Raw genomic sequence first — 20,040 nt, 5'->3', positions numbered from 1 at the left:
ATCAATGCACTTCCATTACCAGTGGTAACACTGGGATCCTTCCCTCCTGTAAACTGTTAAATTACAGAAGAAAAAAGGTCCTCGAAAAGTTTACAAGTAAAATACAAATAAACTGAACAAGGAACACAAACCAAATGAAGGCAAGCACCACATATAAATGGAGTAGGATATAGCTGAAATTTAAGTATACTGACATGAGAAACCAATCCCTACATTAAGAGTAAACAATGAGTTCCCATGGCAAAGAACAGCCAGAGAGCCAGAGGTGTGTGGGACAGACTGAACAGCAGATCACCAAACACTGCTACACCAAGGCAGTACTTTGCAATGCAAAATGTAGTGCTGCATAGGAAGCACCAACTTTTCTTCCTGTCACAAGGATCACCATGCATCCATATGTCAGAGGCTAAAAACTATCCCTAGGAGAGCTCACCAGGAATACAGACTCTGCTGTAACCATGTGCCACAAAAAGCAAATGCACAAGTCTCAGAGTAAGAGTTAAGCATCTGTCATAGCATCAGATCAAGTTTTAAAAAGTCCTTGCCTTCATGCATCCCTAGACTTACAAAGAATTTGCCTGAAAAGAACAGTGAAAATAAACTGGGACTGTCTCCAGTGCAACACACAGCACATAACATTAACTTTGCTCCATTTGGAAGTGTTCAGAGCTGTCTCCAACACTATTATAGATTTTCATTTGAAAAGTCTGAAGGGACTCATCATTTAAAAATCTGCATTCTCCTCTTTTCTACAGATGAATAAAGATGCCTCTGTTTATAACGAAAACTTTCTGTAACTGCAAGAGCAGTGCAGTATAGTTCAGTAGAGTTGAACAGACTCAATTCATAGCACCATTTCAGAAATTCTTCACATCCATAAATTTACAGGAATTATGCATATGGATGCTGCTCTTTACATACTCAATGACAATCAGGATATAGAGAGTCCCACCTGCATTCTGTGGGCCTCACTACATACCACTTCAAACTGCATAAAAAGTACAAATCTTTTAAAGTATTTATTCAATTTCATCTTTGATTCCACCAGTACACATTTTTAGAAAACATGACCTCAGTACTTATTTAGTGGCTTAGAATATCAATTATAAGCCAAGTAGCTCCTTAAGAAGTTAAGAATTGCACAGAAAACTCATCAACAAGTTGAAAACTCCTCATTTTAGAAGATCAATTCCCTTATTATTCAGGACAGAACTGTTCCACTAGTGTTTCAACACAGCAGAACCTATAAGGGCTGCAGTTCACCAATACAAATATTCATGCTTTACATGCAATTCTACTGCTTGCTTTTGAAATTATAAAATGCACTACATTCAGCTGAAAGCACACATATTTTTACATTGTACTATCTTTGCACATTCATTGTCACCAGATGACACAAGGAAAAACGACGCACCACAGCTTTGGTCACGATGAAGAGACTAATTTATTTTTTCTGACTCCAATCTTTTATAGTTCTCAAAAGATGCCAGTGGATTGGAGGGTGAACGTGCCACCTCTCCAACGACACTGGACAAACTACCTGTACATCAAATTTCTCCGCCTCTATGAAAGAATGCAAAACAATAGGTTGTTTACAGAAAGTTGTGTGGGAAAGTTCTCTACAAGAATGTAAACTCAGAAGGCTTTAGAAAACTCTTGATAACCAGGGCGACAATTCATGTATGTGCAAAGACCAATTCAAATACTTTTTAAAGAAACTTGTGAAAAAAAAAAGTTTGGAGTCACAACTATCCATGTTAGAGAACGTCTTAAAAAAATTTCTTAAAGAAAAAAATAAAGTGCTCACTTTGAAACCTTCCAACTAGAAAAATTTCAAGAGCTTATGCTCAAAATCCAAAGTTTAACTGAGGGTTTTAGGCCTCTGGTCACTGACACTGCAACTATCCACAGAAAGTAGAGAAGCAGCTTAGGAACAATTAGTTTTCATTAACTGGAGTGCACACAACACTGCTGACACTGACAGAACCTTGGCAAGAAGCAGAGCCTGTGCTCAGTGCTCTTATCTTCCAGCTGACAAAGACAGTGATCAATACATGAAGTAGATAACCTGCTTTTGAATAAATAAATAAATCTGTGTGTTTAGCAGGGGGAGAACGTCTCTCTAGGTCACTAGTGTAGAGGTATGTTGTGAAGTCCACTGGTGCCCCAAGGCAACATGGACACAGCCTCTATAGGAGGGGCTACTGCAGCTGCAGCATCCCATGAACACTGGCAGCAGTGGTACCTCCATTTGATAAGCTGGATAGCTCTGTGCACTGCTGCACAGCCTTCCTTCTAAGGAACCCAAAGGCAGGGCCTCAGCTTTCTTTAAGCCTATCATTTATTTAACAGCAGAACTACACTTCATGGCTTTAAGGTTAATCATGAATACTGACATTTTCAGAGATAGTAAGTTAAGTCTTCTGCTAGTGTTGATGAAATAAGTACAATCAAAAATCAAACAGAGCCCATGTCATTCTCCCACTAGTAGCATCTCACCTATACAATATACTATAAAGACATTTGATTTAGAACCAACTCAACTATTTTGTTTAATAGATCTTCAATCAAAAAATAAACAAAAGGACCGAACACTCTCTCCCAGCTCCTCCACACTAGCTTCCTACTCAACATCTTGCTCAGATTTTTCCAGGTTCTCTACCAGACAATCACAAAACAACTGAGTTTGACAAGGACCTCTAGACTCATCCAGTCCAATCCCCTGCTCAAACAGGATTAACTGGAGTTAATCCAGGACCAGTCCATATGCCTTCTGGCTATCTTCAAACATGGAGATTCCACAACCTCTCTGGACAACTTCCTCCAACACTATTGCTCTCACAGTACAGCTGTGCTGCCTTAAGTTCAGGCAGAGACTCCTGTGCTTCCATTTGTGGTCATTGCCTCTGATCTCTCCATTCTCTTCACAATGCACTGATGAGACTCTTACCCTGAGCTTTCTCTATACTGAACAATTCCAGCAATTCTCCCCATCTGTTCTCATGTGAGAGAAGTTCCTGTAATTATCTTAGTGGCCTTTCACTGGACTCTATCCAGTAGCTGTGTCTTTTACTATGGAGCCCAGAAGTGAACCCAGTACTCCAGATGTGTCCTAACCAGTGCTGAGATCACTCATCTAAATTGAAATCCTTGTCTAGTATTTCCTAAAATTCTTATTCTGCTGCAGACAGTGAAGAAGTTGCATCTACCCAGTTCAGAGCCCATTCCACATATCACTATCTTGCTAGAAGTTTCCTCCAATCTTCTCTTTCCTACTTTCAGCTGATTTCACACTGGATCCAACTGCCCAATTCAGCTGCCTATCTTCTACCAGATTCTTCCTCTAGCTACTCATCTAATTCATCAACTACCATTCTACTGCATTCTCTAGCCCTTCAACCCCCTTTCTAATCCTTCATTAGTAACCTAACAGCTGATGATCCTGAAATAGCAAACCAGAGAAAGATATAATTAAAATCTGAGCTGAACAACCCCCCAATACTGCCAAAGACAATAAATTACTTTTAAAAATATTACAACATTTACAAACATTATTACAGAGTTAAATATATATCTACATACTGAACAGGAAGAAATCCTGGTTTTTCAAGTACACTTCTTGCAGTTTTCAGTATGGAACTTTCTCACAGTAAACACTGAACACAGGATCTGTTCTGCTTTATAGGTCAGCATTTTGCTGAGTTGAACATACACACAGAGATTGCATAAGAACCCCAGCAACTCTGAAAAGACCTTCTGCTTGCTAAAGCAAGCAACATCACAAGCCAGAAGACCTTCAGCATAAGGGCTAGAAGATTACTTTGACAACTTTTTTCACATATTGCTTCCTTTAATGAACGCTTCCTAAATGAAGAATTCAGGCCTCAAGAACTATTTTAACTGAGTCACTAAAGGCTCTATACCCCAAGCAAACAAGTGACATGAATTTGGTGGTGTCTAGATTATGTATGCAACTATTCCTATTCTGATAGAAGAAAAACAGTCCTGCTAGGACACAAGTCCACACTGAGAGTTATGGTGTAACAGTTATAGTTAAGCTGTCCCATTCAGAAGCTCTCAAAGTTTTATTTTTTAATTTAGTTACAGATCAAAAGAGAGAAATCAACAGACTAAGTTAGCCTGCTCAAATTCTTAAGAGAAAATTCCAGTATGCACTTTTTCTGTTGAAAATTATTTCCTTTCAACTTAAGAGACATTGGCTGACAAAACCAATTGGTTGGATATGGTTTGGCAAACCAGGCCTTCCAACAAAACATTAAATTGGCAAGCCATACCTATTCTTGTACAATAAAATTAACCAAGAAACAGGTATGAAACAAAGACTTCAAATATAATACAAAATACCAGTTGTTTGCCTCATTTTCAGAACTATTTTTACTAAAACTACATTAGCTACGTTTGTTTTGTAAGAACGAAGTTTTAGCCACACTTTAGACACACGTAACTAAAACCAGGGGATCACTTACCGAAGAAGTCAAATGAAAAGGGGTCCCTTCCACCAAAAAACTCCCTGAAGACATCATCTGGGTTGCGGAATGTAAATCCAAAATCGAATGGATTATCGTGATGATTTCCACCTAAAAAAAAAAAAAAAAAAAAAAAGGAAAAAAGTTAAATTTCAGTTACCTTCACATATTCTTACTAATAAGAAAAGTTCAGGCCTATAGAGTACTTCAATCATCTAAAAATATAAACAATTTCCAAAATTTCTCTTTTAGATATCATTTAACTTAAGTATACACATTACTTCATTACTTTTTACAATAGTTTCTCCATTTTCAGATAACAGTAATACCTTTCCTAATAACTAGAAAAACTGTAAAACAACTGCAATCTAGATTTTTAAAACACTGAATTTTAGGCCCTAGTACAGGCATTTCCAGATTTCTGTTTTGAAAAGAAAGCTACAGAAAACAGAGAAAGCAAAAAACTGCTGGTTGTCAACATACCTCCACCTCCATTTATTAGGCCTTCTTTTCCATATCTGTCATAGATGTCACGTTTTTTAGCTACAAGGAGAAGTTGTACATCATGTCAGTAAACAGGTTTGTTGGTTTTGTGAAAAAATAAAAACACTTAACCAGCATTCTCAGTTAAGCATCTTCTCAAAGCTAGTTTATTTAAGGAAGTTCTGGCATATAAATGCTGACCATCTTCAACAAGAACTGCCAAAGCAATTTAGTTCAGGAAGAAGTACTGAACTTCAAACTTAAGACCAGTAAGTTGTAGAAGGTCCAGTCCTGATGTATGAGAAAAACTTTGGTTTGAAGACAAACTTCACATGGAAATTTGCCTTTAAGAAGGATATGGCAGATTTCTTCTTTGGACAGCCACCATGAAAAGCTTTAAGGCTGTGAAGGACTTCTGGACTTCAACCTGCTCCTCCACACAAGTCTAATCATGGAGTTGGTCACATCGTGCCTGAACAAAACTGTGATCTTATCTTAGATAAGATTCTACAGGCTGTGCGGAGAACAGTTCCAGTGCTCAAGCATTCCCTACCTTCTTTCCCTCTTGCAAACTTTGACCATTGCCTCTTTTCCTTTTATTGCCCAAGACCAAGCCCATTGTGGGGGAGTTATGAGAACAGAAGACCAGTGTTTATACGAGTGACTGCAAAACCCCTAAAATTAATTCTAACCGCTTCTGCTACCTTAATTGTGGGATATGGAATAGAGAATGAAGTGATGTTCCAAAATGCCATGGAAGGATGTGACTCAAACTGCTTGCTCTCTATTATTTTAGAAGGCATGGAATGACTATTAATTTCACTGCAGACCAGCCAGTATTCATGAGAAAGGAGAGAAAAATGAACTCTATATTATTGCATGAGATCAGATGGCACTTTGGTACTGGAAGGGAAACCGGAGACCTTAAAGAGGCAGACAGACAGCTCACTTTGCCTGCACTGTTGTGGAAGCATCAGTCAAAAACCAATCAGGGCATTTTATTTTATTCTCTTAATATTATTATGCTTTTCCCAGTGGAATCTCTTTCGTGAAAGATATTTTTAAATTTTAAACAGCATCACTGAAAGAACATGCAGTTACCTCAAACAGATGCTGGAAAGTAAAATACTTCTGACTAACAGGAATTAAAATTTTATATAATGGTTATCATCTCAAATAGCTTGCAACAGGTTCACATGGAGACAAATCCCCAAAGCTTGATACATTATCTGTACTCCCTTTCTAGACAGCAGTTTTTAAAGAAAGGAGGTTAACCTAGCCATCAAATTATGAAGAAGAAAGTAGCAAGGTAGATAAACTGTCATGGGCAGAAAACAGCAAGGGTGCCCTAAGGGCTTACAAAGACCAAAATTAATCTTGAAAAATGTTCCATTTTTGAAACCACAAGGTTTCCCACAAGGGAAGTGTGTTCAATGATCACCCAATTTCAGTATTTTTTTGCTTATGTAATCCCTTACAAAACTATTCTTCTGCCAAAAATCTGTCATCATTCAAGCCTGTAATGGTGTCAGAAAATTTCATTAAGTTTGCAGAACATTTGACTGCCTCTCAACCACTGGGCTCAGGATTCTGGTATCCCTGCTGCACAAATGATTGTTAAGACATCAGTAACTTAGGATTTGGCATAGATCCAAAAACTGGCAGCACTTTTAGAAGCTGTTCTAAAATTCTAGCACTGTACTGTATCCAAAGAACTTAGAGATCTGTATAACAACCAGACCAGTATCCTATTTTTATCCTGCTCAAAAAAATTAGCTTAAGAAGGATAAAGTACTCTAAAAGACAAGTATACAATGAACTAATGATAAATTAAGTTCTTTTTCTCCCCTGTTAATTAAGTATCAAAACCAAGCAAAGAAACAGAGTGTACAAGCCTGCAGCTCACTAAATCAGGCTGAACTCTGAGAGGTAATCTAGATGCTACTAGAGCTTTAAATATAGCTTTCCCATGCTGTCTCAGGTGAAATCAAGGACACTTCAGAAATAGCATATAGACAGCTGCAGTCAATTACAGAGGAAAATAATCAAAGTAGCTTAAATCACTTTGTTATGATTCAGGCTGCTTTTGTCAGAACATTGGCAAAAGTTAGTGATACTCTTCAAGCAAAAAGACATGGGTGAACTGTAAACTGCATTCCTGCACTACATGGGTCAGGCTAAACACCTCTTTCAGAACAATTCAAAATAAACACTATCTTTAGTATCACAGTGGACTGAATTTACAGAACTCACTCAATACCATCCAAACTTTCAGCAAGGTTTACAGTATGCTTGGGCTTTGTCAAGCTAGAAATCTAGAAGCTGTAGGCCCAAAAGTGGATACTTCAGAGTTGGTCTAGCCTGACTTTAGAAGATAAACACAATACCTCTATACTGACAGTAACACTGGCCTCACCTGCTAAGATAAAATTAATCTTGGGATTCACAGAAGTCTCCACAGAAATTTCTAGCAGACACTGAATTTCAGTTTCTAGTAGTTTGGTTACCTATCTAGGGAGATTCTGAAATTTTTGTTTCAAAATTTCTGCTTATTCTGTCTTATCTGCAAGCATCTTTCTCTTTCCTTGCTTTTCAAAAGGAAGTAATCAAGTTGGATGGTGAACCAAAATTACAATATCCCTTCAAAGCACCATAGATCAACGTTTTCAGTCTGATCTCTAGGACAGAGAAAGGCAGTTCAAGAGCCCTTTTAAAATACCTACCATCTGACAAGACTTCATAGGCCTCAGCTACTTGCTTAAATTGTCGTTCCGCCTCATCTTTATTGTCTGGATTTTTATCAGGGTGCCATTTTAATGCCAATTTACGGTACCTGCGTGGAAGGAAAACAAAAGTTATTTTACTCTGAAATAACAGAATATGCTATACAAATAAACACAATGTTGTCAGGTTAAAAAGGTTGTCAAGGATCAAAATAAGAAATTCCTGGTGCTTTTTATCTTGCACCTAGATATTGGGACCAACCTCCATGTACACAAAGAACCACCTACTCAGATATGTTTTAAATTAGAAAGTAGGTTTGGGGTTCCTTACTTATTCTGAAATTATTCTTGAGCATTTCTGATGATCAACATCTGTGAGATCTAAGCAAAACATTCAAAAATATCTCTGCTGTGGGCTTCTCCTTAGAGCTCTATAATTATCCAGTACTACAACCAACCAAGGGAGGCATCAAGAGGGATCGGGTACATTAAAAGTTGATAAAGCTCCAAGAACACACTGGTTGTGACATCCTAAGACCAATGCCTTCTTTGACAGCTACACCTGCACACAATTCCTATCCTCAAATGAAACATTTTAGGCAAAGTGTTCATAACTTCTTACTTAGAGGGGCAAAGCTAGGCTTGCACTTAGGTTGATGTGCTTTGCAATCATCCAAGATCACAGTTCAAACATTTGAGTTGATAATGCAGCATGTGCAGGAATTTGCAAAAGAACACAGGAAGACAACAAAGCGTGAATCCAAAAACCATGTCATCATATCTGTCCCCTAAAATCCATAACATCCACAGCAGTGACACTCACGCTTTTTTGATATCCTCTGCTGAGGCATGCTTCTGCACTCCCAGAACTTCATAATAATCCACCATGTTTCAGGAGTTCTCGTGGTATCAACAGCCAAGTCTTTCCAGTCCTGTAATAACAACAACTTGTAAATGAAGCTTGTCCAGTGCTGCTACTTCATAAAAGTCAGGCAGGAGTCTGGTATTGCCTTGTATCAAACCTGACCAAAGAAAGACAAAGTTCAAATTTTCTAAATCTCAAAAAATAAACCGCTTTTCTTTAGGTCAAGAGATCAAACAATTACTTTAATTCGGATTTTTATGTTCTTTAATCTCACTGAAACATAGTACACAAACACATAGATATATAGCAGTTCCTGAAACAGATTAGACTGATAAGCTAAATTCAATCAGTATTTTAAGAAGGGCATCTGGATTACAGTTTTGATGTAGATATTAATAACTCTGAATGCAAAAGTTCACCTGTTATCTATGACACCTGTCATGTCTAAAGCACATATGGGCATAAACAAAGGGACCCATCTGTTCTTCAGAACGTTACTTCCACTGACATGCTCCCTTTAGAAAAGCAATGTTTGCGCAGGTCTTGGAAACTTAAAACTCAATCTTATTGAGTCCAATAAGCCTTTCTTGTATTCAGAGTCTGACAAAAAACATGCATGTTGCCAAAGCTACTGAATACCACTAGCCTCCTTTAAGTTTACCAAGAGAAGCACGTAACCAGGCAAGATTGCTCCAACTGCAAGGTAACCAACCAACTCAAGTGCAGAGGCACCTACTGTTTGTTAGTATAAAAGAATAGCTGCCACAAGAGTTCTGAGAAACCTAGAAGTTAATAAAGCAATTTAAATATTGACAGTTTCTCGTCAACATCAGAGAATAATTACAAGGAACAGTTACACTGACCATTACTCCAACTAAAAGACCACTAAGATGAAAGAACCTTTCTAAAAACTTTCAAGAATGTTTCATGTCTTCATGCAATGCTGCCTTTCTCTCCACCACTAAAAAAATCTCCATTCTGGCAAAACTTCCAAACCCCTTTCCATCCCACCACTGCTGGTTTGTTTCAATATAATGAACAAGGAAACAGTGACCTTTCCCAGTAGTTATCAACTTATTGCAGGGAAAGTCACCCAAATACACTCAGAACATAATACAGCAATGTATTAGTCACATTTTCTTATCTTATGCATCAAGAACAAAAATTCATTGAAATAACCTTTCCCCCATCAAGTCATTCAGTGTTTTTCATTTTAGCCCAGGCAGTCTCAGTTTCCTTTTCTTTCCCATAAATGCTGAAAGAACCAAGTATGATGTAGCCTAGTGAAATATTCTGATATTAATTTACTGTACTACTTTTACATGAATCTTTCAACATCCTGGGACATAAACACTGAAAAAATACTTCCTTTTAAAATAAATTGGTATATCATCAAAATATGATCCTGCTGTAGGTTAAAGCTTAATTAACTTTAATTATGGATTATGGTTACACACACATTTCCTCAAATGGTAGAACTAGTTTAAGAGATACCCTGCCATGCTTCCTGCCCTCTCCAAACCACTTGCAGACGCAAATGTACTGGAGGGCCCACATGTTTAAAACTTGGGTGGTTTTAGCAATCTACTTATCCATACAGTCCCACAAACACAAAATTAAAGTGTAGGAAGTAAACAGCCCTTTGAAGAAATCTCCACATCAAAAAAACCATAAGAGTATAGTTAATACTGTGACCAACACCAAAAGAAGTTGGGGGACCTGCATTAAAATTAAGAATGCCAATAATAATATACTAATGGCAGGGTTCAATATGTAAACATACAGATTACTAAAAATATCCCAGGATATTTGCTATCAACTGGCCTCTCTAATTTTGCTGTTTCCCACACAACAATTAGAACAGCTCTGTGAACACAGAGGCAAGAAGCAAAGTCAGTATGGTTAAGTGTGTTATCAAATCCCACAGCCAGCCTTATGAACAGCATATATGGAACGTATAGTTTGCAAAAAGAAATCAGGAGGGAATCCAGTATGAGTCAAGCTTAAGGCCAGAGGTCAGAGTCCCTCCTAACAGAGATACCAGCCTAAAACTAGTAGGCAAGCAGCAAGAAGTCACAGGACCGGAGCATATACCATAACACTAAGTGTTCTTTCCATATTCTTTTCTTACACACAAGGTACCTATCTTAGAGGGAAAACTTACAACTCAAGCTTCTAACTAGAAAATGCATGCAGGAAAAGCAACTTAGATGTAAAAAATAAATCACATCTTTTCCTAGAGAACTTTGCACACAGGTAGTCATATTGATTTTAACCCCGTATTTTTTTCAAAATTTTCCTGCTTGTTTAAAAGCAATGCTGCAGAGCTGTGAAGTTCAGACTCAACATAAACACCATATATCCTAGACAACAGAAGCTTGAAGTTGGGACAAAATACAAAGCTGAAGCAACATGATCACCTCTTAACAGATAACTCTGACCCTAAAAAGCTACTTCTTCAAGATATAGAAATTATTTGTTTCAAATAAATGTCTGGGGATTGCATATTCTGTCTTTAGTGAGTGTTATTGCTCACTAGTATAAAGTCTGGAATGAAAACAAGCCAGAAACCTTCTAAAGAAAACAAATTCTTAATATTCTCCTTCTCCTAATCAAAGTGTCACCAAAGTCAGGTAACAGGAAGCATTTATCTCTGATATCCTGTTATTTTGATCTGCTAGTTATCATAAAGCATAAACTGTACTGCTGAAACTTCACTTATCATAGGAACTTTTTGTATGTAAAAAGGTTTTAAAAATACTTGCAAGAAAAAAAATAATCTGCAGCTTATTTTGTCCAGCTTAAGAAAAAAATGTCAGCTAATATTTAGCCCCTCAACAGCCAGTAAGACTGACCAAAAAACACCATGCACACCCACAAAACCACCCTCCCCCAAAATATCCAACAATATTCACAAATAGAAAATACCTCTATCTACAGTCTTTTCAGGACATAAGAATTTAAAATATTCACTCAAGAAAACAGACACCATCAGCTTATAATAAAGCAGAATATGGATGGCCATTGACTTAGAAAATAGACAATGGCTAATTAAAAAAAAAAAAAATCAGTACTTTTAAGGTTAGTAGGAATGTGCATGGTGAAAATGCCTAAATGTTTCAAAGATGCAAACCATACACCTCCCTGCAAGAAACCACCCAACTGTCCTAATCAAAATGACATGACAAAATCTTCTCCAAACATGCAATCTGTCAAATAATTTTTCTCCAAATATACAAGCAAGGCTCATTAATTAGACACTTGAGAGTTTCTTCTAAAGTCAGGAGGAAGACAGCCCACATTAGTTGATTTCCTGCCTCCATCCACAGAAAATCTTCAAAATTTCAGAAGACAAGCCAAAAAAAAAAAAAAAAAAAAAATAAACCAGCTGAAAGAAGATGTTTTCATGGCCTTCGTGTTTGCTCACAAAAATCTGTAGTTCCCTGAGCTGGGAACTGCACTATGTTTACAGTGTGCTATCAGCTACTCCAACTCCTTCTTTGGGGCATGAAAATCGAACAGGCCAATGTTTATGTGAACCAAAGGTTTCCACAGTTTATAGATTTCTCAGTCATCACAAGAGAAGGCAGCTTTGTTCTGGTTTACAGAGCAGTGGCCCTGAACTACTGGCTCAAGGCAAGTGACAGGGCCACATGACCAGGCTCAGGCCCTCCCCACACAGCTCAGCCCAGCGCTCAGCCCAGTTACCCAAAACCTGGCTCATAAATGCTCTTTACAGCACAGTCCTCAGCTAAATAAAAAGCATGAGAAGACAGAAGACAGATATGTCGAGAGCTCCAAACTTTTATAAGATCAGACGACAGAGAAAAGCAAGTAATCCAACAAGTAATCCAACAAACAACCAGCAGGGATGACAAAGCAGCACCCCTAACTAAATACATAAAGGGGGAAAGCATCCAAACAAATTCTTTAGAGCAGCCAGGAGGGAATTCAGACAGCAAGGGGCATGCGACCTTTGCAGTCAGCTTAGTCAGAAAAAGTTATCTATTTCTGGCCATGAAGCAATGGGCAGCACAGAGAGTCCTCAAAGATGCCAGAACAGCTCGAGCTTAGTGACTACAGCAGTCACCTGGAGAGCAGGATGGAGTTCCAGACTCCTGATTCATGAAGTTCACAGAGCAAGCACTCATCAACATCCTCTGCAAGTCCCAGAGCCACCCAGGTCCCAGCACCTGCCTACCTTCCATGGACTTAACTAAAGGATTGCATCCTGCTGTCAGCTCTGGAGGAATAAACACCCTGCTCTGAATCCCAGCTCACTTTGACTGAACTCTCAAAAATCCACTGTGCTAACACACAAATTCCCACAGTTTAACAGAAAATTTTCCTAAGAGTAAGAATGCTAAGGAACAAATAAAGTTACCTATGAGTGCAAGAACACAGAGCAAGAAAATCAGTGTAAATTTTGTGATTAATAAACCTGACATATACATTTAAACAAGGCACCAGCATTAATTTTTTTTCCTCCCACTTATACATGCACAGTGCAGACTAAAGCATATCAACAACTTCAACACTTTTAGCTTTTACTTACCTAAGCTTAGAAAAGCTGTCACAGTTTAACTTCACAGGTTCCTGAAATTTATTGTTTCACGGAAAAATGTCCATTTACCATATAATTATAACTACTAAAATGTACTTAAATAGCCATGTTTATGCTCATTATTTTAATACTCCCTCAGCATCCCCAGGAGATGAATTTAATAAAATGAACATTCCAAAAAGCTTAGTTTAATCTCATGTTTACAGCAAACATCCTGCTTGTATGTCAGACAGCAGAGTGGATTTGGATACAGTTGTTATTATTATACCAGTTCACACAGGGAGAAGGCAGCTAGGCTGACTGCTTTACCTCGCAGTTCATGTTCCACTGTAGAAAAGCCAGCAACAATAAAACTCCACCACAGCCAAACAAGAGACACCTGTACAGGACACCCTCACCCCTTAAGGCAGGAAGCTACAAAGAATCCTGTCCACTCCTCTCCTCCCCAAGGGCAGCAAGACACAACTCTGGCACGAATTACAGCACTTGGTCTATATTGCTGCCTGGCACATGGAAAATCTGTAGAGGGCAACCAGCAAGAAACTATTAAAAAAGAGTAAACCAACCAAAAATGGAAACAAAAGAAATTCAAAATCTTCATCTGTGAAAGAAATGTAGACTGGCTAACAAAAAACAGGGAAGGATGTTGATCAGTCAACAGGCCACCCTCACTCCCTTGGCTGAGACTCTCCTGCTTATCCATCTGATCTCTGATAAAGGGGGACTTATTCATGATCTTTCCTTAAAGCAAAGGAGCACTTTTCCAAAACAACTCAGGTGTCCAAATTTGGAATTGTGTCACAAATATCTGGAACACTGTCACTTTCCTAAAACTAACCATAAAAGGCTATTTCATACAAAGTAAAATTCATGTCTTATTTTAAAAAATATATGATCTGCGTATGATTAAGCAATTAAAAATAGTGAAAGCCTCAACTGAAAGACATGGCCAGAAAGTTTTAGGCAAATAATCACAAGCAATCAGATGATCCTTTAGGGAAAAGAAAACAGTTCAAAGTTTCTACACATTTCTCCTGAAGTGCTTTTGAGTCATAACTTTATTTAAGCCAAACAAAAAGAAAAAAAAAAAAACTTCATTAAAGCAAAGAGCAACATCTTTTTCAGAGGGTTGATAGGCTGTCACCAATTCAGACTACATTTTAAGACACAAAAAAAAAATCTAATCAGAAAAATGAAAGTTTTAATAAAAACTGTAGCTATTAATGGCTTCAGACTTACTATATGGCATTTAAGATCCTTGTTAAGAATTGAGTCCTCACTAATACCAGCAGGACTTCAGTATTGTTATAAATGAATGCTCCAATTTATTAATTAAAGAAGATTTATTAAATGGTTCAAACATAAATTTAGAGAATAACAACGAAAAGCCACTATCAAAAAAAGGGTCAGTGCCGAGCCCGGGATCGGCGCTGGGTGGCACACAGGTTTGACCAGTACAGCACAGGGTCCCCTATGTTCACACCATCCGTCCTGCGAGAGCAGTTTTTATACAGTTTATTTTGCTCGAGACCGGGATTTCGGCGATCAGCCTTTTCTTTCCATTCAAAGTCCCACATATTCATAAAGTCTCTTTTCTCTGAGCTGAGTGGAACAAAACTGTGTCTGGGAAGGGATGTGTGCCAATCAGAGGGTTACTGGAACTCGACATTGAGACGCTCTTCCTGATGGCTCTGGCTATCTCAATCTGACAGATTTATCAAGTATTCACTGCCTGGGTGTTCCTCAGATTACCTTGGAGAAGCACCCATCTCCGAGCCCGGCCACGTCCATTTGTTTGTAAATTAGGTCCTTTTCTCCCTGCTGCCAGCTGCGGTTTCGAAATACTGTGAAGCAACCTTCCCGTCCCCGGCTTGAGTGCTTAAAAAAACTTACAGGAATATTTCTTACCAGTATAACATATTTCATACATCTATTTCTCACAAGCACGAATTAGCTAAAATACACATAACTGTATTCAGAACAAATAGAAAACATAAAACCTAGAACTAGTAACTGTAGGAGTGAAATGTATACACATGAATTATTTCTTCCCTAGCAGTTAAATAAATAAAGCAGAATGATTTCATTACGTCTGAAGTAAAGAAAATCTAACATCCATTCAAATGTATTTCATTCGTAAGAAAATATAATTTAAACTACTAATACCCCCAACTACAGTTTTATTTTAAATCCTGAAAGAAACAAGCATCATATGCAAGATCCAACAAGTTTTGACAAAGCTAAGTAATTTCTCACTAATCCTTCCATTGCTTGAATAAGACAAAGGAAAAGCTTTGTCAGGAAATGTTTCCAGGACACAACTGACGAGGCTCTTTACAAATGCTATTAGAGAAATGGAGCACTTCCTACTTAAGGAGCACAACGCTTAAACATAAACCTCACACAGCTAAGTCGAAAATTACAGCAACGAATTCCCTTCAAAGCATCACTCCACGCTTCAGAAGCAGTGGATGTGCTCCGGGAAGTCTGGAGTGCAGCGCATGGGCTCTGCCGCGCTGCATCTCCTCCGCAGGCAGCGGCCCCGGCTCGCACGGGCGGCTGCGCCCGGCGCTCAACCCGCGCTCACGTTTCCGTCCATTCCCGGCCACCGCTGCGACGCCTCCGGACCGGCTACAACGCAATCGCCGCCCACAGACCTCACTGCGCCAACGAGCTCGGCACAGATGCAGAACAGACCAAAAACCTGGTATTTATTTCCCGTGTAGTGTTAAGAAAGCCTATAGTTTACATAAAATGATGATGATTTAACCTAAGTTATTCCCTCTCCTCGCATACACTCCAAAACTTCTAATGGATAAAAGAAAGATTACAGTTCATAAAGAAATCTACTTATCTATTTAAAAAAAATCAGTACCAAAACACATTAGCCCTCTAACTAAAATTTCAGTGCTACACAAAAGTAAAGCCCTGAATGCCTTCTTCCCAAGCCCAGCCAAGATAAATCAGTAAACTGCATCGATCTGGGAAAGACAGAGAAAATACCAGCGAGAGAAGCTGTCTGGGTAAGAATCTGCTGTAGTTTGAAAGCACAAGTACTAAAAAGACAAGCCCGATGGAGAACAAGGGGAACTCTACAGTTTACAGATTTAGTTTGCATTATCAGTAGCATTGCAGCCTAAACAGTGCTGCCAATAAAAGCATCAATTTAAATTTCTACTCCAGTAGAGATTATTTAAGAAAATGTATTACTAATTTAACTTGTATTTTCAACATACACTTATTCTCCACTGAGAAGTCAGCACAGGAGCCAAGGGGAGTACACAAACTTAGACCAGTGTTGTGCAGTAGTTAAAATTCTGGTTGTTTGCAATAAAAAAAGTAATCACAGAGACAAGATCTATAAATACACTTACTCATTGGTCCGAACAAATCTTCTTTGACAACATAATCCATCAAACTAAATGGTATTTTCACTACTAGGCTCTTGATCACCAGCTGAACATAAAATCCCTAACTGGAGTACAAGGATCTCCAAAGAGTAAACAAAAATTAAGGTCAGCAGGCAGCAGTGAATGCAGGACCAGCTGGTCTGCTGCAGGACCAGAGAGGCAGAGCCTTGCTTCATCCCAGTTGTTCCCTTTGTGTCAGCACCTTGTTCTTATCACTTTTTGACACTTTAAAAACTCTTGGGTTTGATCACTGACTATGCAATGACACAAGTCTAACCATTTGCACATTTTAAATGCAGCTTTCATGTTACCGTGTCTAAATAAGTACCAATTTATTATTACCACAATTTAGAATAGATTTGTTCAGTATTTTGAATGATTTCTAACACCTTTGTTAGCATGGCCGAAGCACATGTTTTCAGCAGCCAAGGAGAGCTCAGACAGCAACACAGCACAAAGTGCCGGCGCAAACAGGAACGCGAGTCGTAAACCCAGCCCACCGTCCCCTCTGAAGCGCAACAAATACTGACGACAAAGAGTGTTCCTTACCTGGCAGTGTCAGTTTTCACCTCGGCTCGGAACCTGGCAACACCCGACCTCTGCCGACCTCACCCACAACAAACCTCCCTCCTGCCCGTACCCCGAGTAATCAACACTGAGCGGAGCGTAACGAAACTGCTTCCATCGGGGGAGAACCACAGCGCGTTTGGCTTACGATCATCGGGGGTGGAAAATGCCTCTGAGATCATCCAGGCCAAACATGCCCCCCCAACACCTCCACAGTGTCCCTTAACCACAAACCCATCCAGCGCCACATCCAGGTGCTCCCAAACACCCCCAAGGATGGTGACTCCAACACCGCCCTAGGCAACCTATTCCAATGGCTGACCACCCTAAACGTGAAATATTTTTTACATTATCAAATCTGAATCTCCCCACGGGTCTCATCTTAAGGCCATTTCCACTGGTCCTCGCACTGCAGGCATGGCCAAGGAGTCCGGCCCGCAGCTCGCTGCCATCTCCTTTCAGGGACTTGTAGAGAAAAGGAGAACACAATAACGCTCGCACGCCGCCGAGGCAGTACCCTGACAAAAAGCGTTCTAAGGACAAGGTCTGTTTAACGGAACGAGGCTCGCCCTCATACCCTGGGAACTGACACCACTGTGAGCAAGGAATGGAAATCCCGAATTTTTTTTCTGCCTTGCGGCGAACGGGCGGCAGCGCGGGCTGGCACCGAACGTCCCGGGATTTGTCCCGCTCCGAGTGCCGGGGGGAGCCCTGGGCAGCCGCTCCCTCCCCGAGCTCCCCGCGATCCCCGCCAAGGCCGGGCAGAGCCCCCGCGGCACCCGGGGCCGATCCACCACTGCGGGGCCTGCGCCGGCCGCGCCGCGAGGCCCCGCTACCAGGGACGCCGCTGCCGAGCACCGCGGCCCGACCAAGCGCCCGCTCTCCGCTGCCCCTGCCTCCCGCAGGGCCGCGGCCGGGCAGCCCCGGGCCCGTCCGCCCCGCACTCACCCGCCGGTGGCTCCTCGGCGCGGCCGCCGCTCCCCTCCCGCCGCTCCCGCCGGGACAAACGGCAGCGGCCGCAAACAGGAAGCGCAGCCAGCGCGCGCCGTCACTTCCGCCCCGCCGCTTCCGGAAGTTTCTCGAACGGCCCCGCCGGGTGTCCCGTGTGAGCGGAGAGCGCCCCCTGCCGGCGGCCGACCGCGCTGCGCCGGGACGGGGGCGGGGGCAAGGCGGGGCGGGGTTTAGGGCTTGTGGGGGCGTGGCTTCCTGCGGGCAGGGGCGGAGCTCCCTGAGGGCAGGGCCGGGGCTCCCTGAGGGCAGGGCTCCGGGCGGGGCAGGGTCGGTGTGTGTTTGTGCACCGCGCTGTTTTAACGTGCACAAAATGTTTCGACCAGCCCCGTCTGCTCCCTGCTCCACAGAATCACAGCGTGTCCAGTGGGCAGGATGGTGTTCAGTCATAGGCTGGACTCTCAGAGGTTTTTTGCAACCTAATTGACGATGTGATTTTGTGGAGCAATGCCCAGGAGTGCAGCCGAGGGGAAAGGAAAAAAGAAAAATAATAATGTTAAGAAACATTCTTTGAATAGCTGAGTTTGGCTGCTAGAAGTGAGATGACAAAAATTCTTCCCCTTTTGTGTCTTTACTCTCAAAAACTGGGGGTGCCAAGAGCATGGACCAGGCTCTGCTCGGTGGCGCCCAGCAACAGGAGATGAGGCAGTGGGCAGAAACTGATGCACAGAAATTCCACCTGAACATGAGGAAGAATTTCTTTACTGTGCAGGTGACCGTGCAGTGGAATAGCCTGCCCAGAGGAGCTGTGGAGTCTCCCTCACTGGATATTCCAGAACCATCTGAACACAATCCTGTGCCGTGTGCTCTGCGGTGACCCTGCTTGAGCAGGGAGGTTGGACCAGATAGACCCTTCTAGCCTGACCCGTTCTGGGATTCTGTGAGGGGAAATGCAAAAGGTGATGCCTGGGTGTGGTGCTGTAGGAAAAAGTGAAAAAACAATAATTTTAAGAAACATTCTTTGAATAGATGAGTTTGGGTACTCGAGGTGAGATATCAAATTTTTTCTCCCTTGTGTGTTTAAGTTGTAGTCTCAAAAGTTGTAACTCTGGCACACAGTTCCTCTGAGGTCAGATTCCTCTCCACGCATGTAGCACCTGAACAGAACCCTGCACTGGGTGAATGTATTGGAGCATCCTTTGTGTTATATTCAAGTATGTGGCTTTCTGAGTGCCATGGCTGAGAGCAAAGTATAGGGCAGAAAAGTTATTATTCTATTTTTAAAATATGGACTTCATCCATGCTTTAAATTGCTGTAAAATTATATTTCTTGCCCCTTATTTAAAAAGTAGAGGCGTTAATTTATAGATCACCAAAGTGAAGTTAGAGAGTTCCCATGCCTAAAATGTATGCTTCCCAAATAAAGTCAATTAAAAGGCTACTCATTATTTAGGAAGTGTTTGTGTGGGAGTGGGGTCAGTTCAAAAAGACAAAAGCCAGCTTGGAATAAGGCAGAAGAAAACCTAAAACAAATCAATAAGACAACTAGTAGGACAACCCTAAGTATAGGCTTGGTGCTTTGGGGAAATGCAAGCTTCAAAAGAAATATTGTTGATGCTAAGTTGTGGTTGTGGAAACAATTCTTCAAAATTAGAGCAGAGAGACACCTCACTCCATTATTAGTTTCTCATCAGCAAGTAGCTGTGAAGTCCAAGTTGTTGGTCCACTTGAAAAGAAAAAACCCAAAGGATTAGTAGGTTAGACTGGCTTTTCCTCATGGGTGACGTTCAGACCTCAGAGGATTCACAGCCTGGCAAATGCAAAGGCAGGTCAGTACTGTGAGGTGTGGGAGGAGACCATACAAAATTTTGATTTAATCCTTTAAACATTTCTTGTTCTTGAAATAATTGTTTTCCCCCAACCCTTCATTACCAGGGGAGAAAAAAAGTGAAGAGTCCTAAAACCTGAGCTGCAGTAAACAAGACAGAAGTTG

General features: G+C 40.7%; 1 protein-coding gene across 4 annotated transcripts in view; it reads right to left on the bottom strand.

The window, feature by feature from the left end:
• The window catches only part of DNAJB6 (DnaJ heat shock protein family (Hsp40) member B6), a 56,192-nt gene extending 38,029 nt beyond the window's left edge, over nt 1–18,163 (bottom strand). Inside the window, exons 1-5 of one of the 4 annotated variants that reach the window (XM_053984530.1) lie at nt 18,048–18,163; nt 8,517–8,625; nt 7,694–7,803; nt 4,971–5,030; nt 4,488–4,598 (exon numbers count right to left, since the gene is read on the bottom strand). In XM_053984530.1, coding sequence (XP_053840505.1) covers nt 4,488–4,598; nt 4,971–5,030; nt 7,694–7,803; nt 8,517–8,581 — 346 coding nt within the window. In that variant the 5' untranslated portion in view covers nt 8,582–8,625; nt 18,048–18,163. Of the gene's footprint in view, nt 1–4,487; nt 4,599–4,970; nt 5,031–7,693; nt 7,804–8,516; nt 8,626–16,921; nt 17,056–17,081; nt 17,428–18,047 lie in introns of those variants that run through there. The other 3 variants (XM_053984558.1, XM_053984548.1, XM_053984538.1) reach the window with 3 other exon arrangements.
• Nucleotides 18,164–20,040: the final 1,877 nt, after the last annotated feature.

Source organism: Vidua macroura, chromosome 1 (genome assembly GCF_024509145.1).
Source record: "Vidua macroura isolate BioBank_ID:100142 chromosome 1, ASM2450914v1, whole genome shotgun sequence".
In the NCBI taxonomy this organism is placed as follows: Eukaryota; Metazoa; Chordata; class Aves; order Passeriformes; family Viduidae; genus Vidua; species Vidua macroura.
This window is presented reverse-complemented; position numbering and strand designations above follow the sequence as displayed.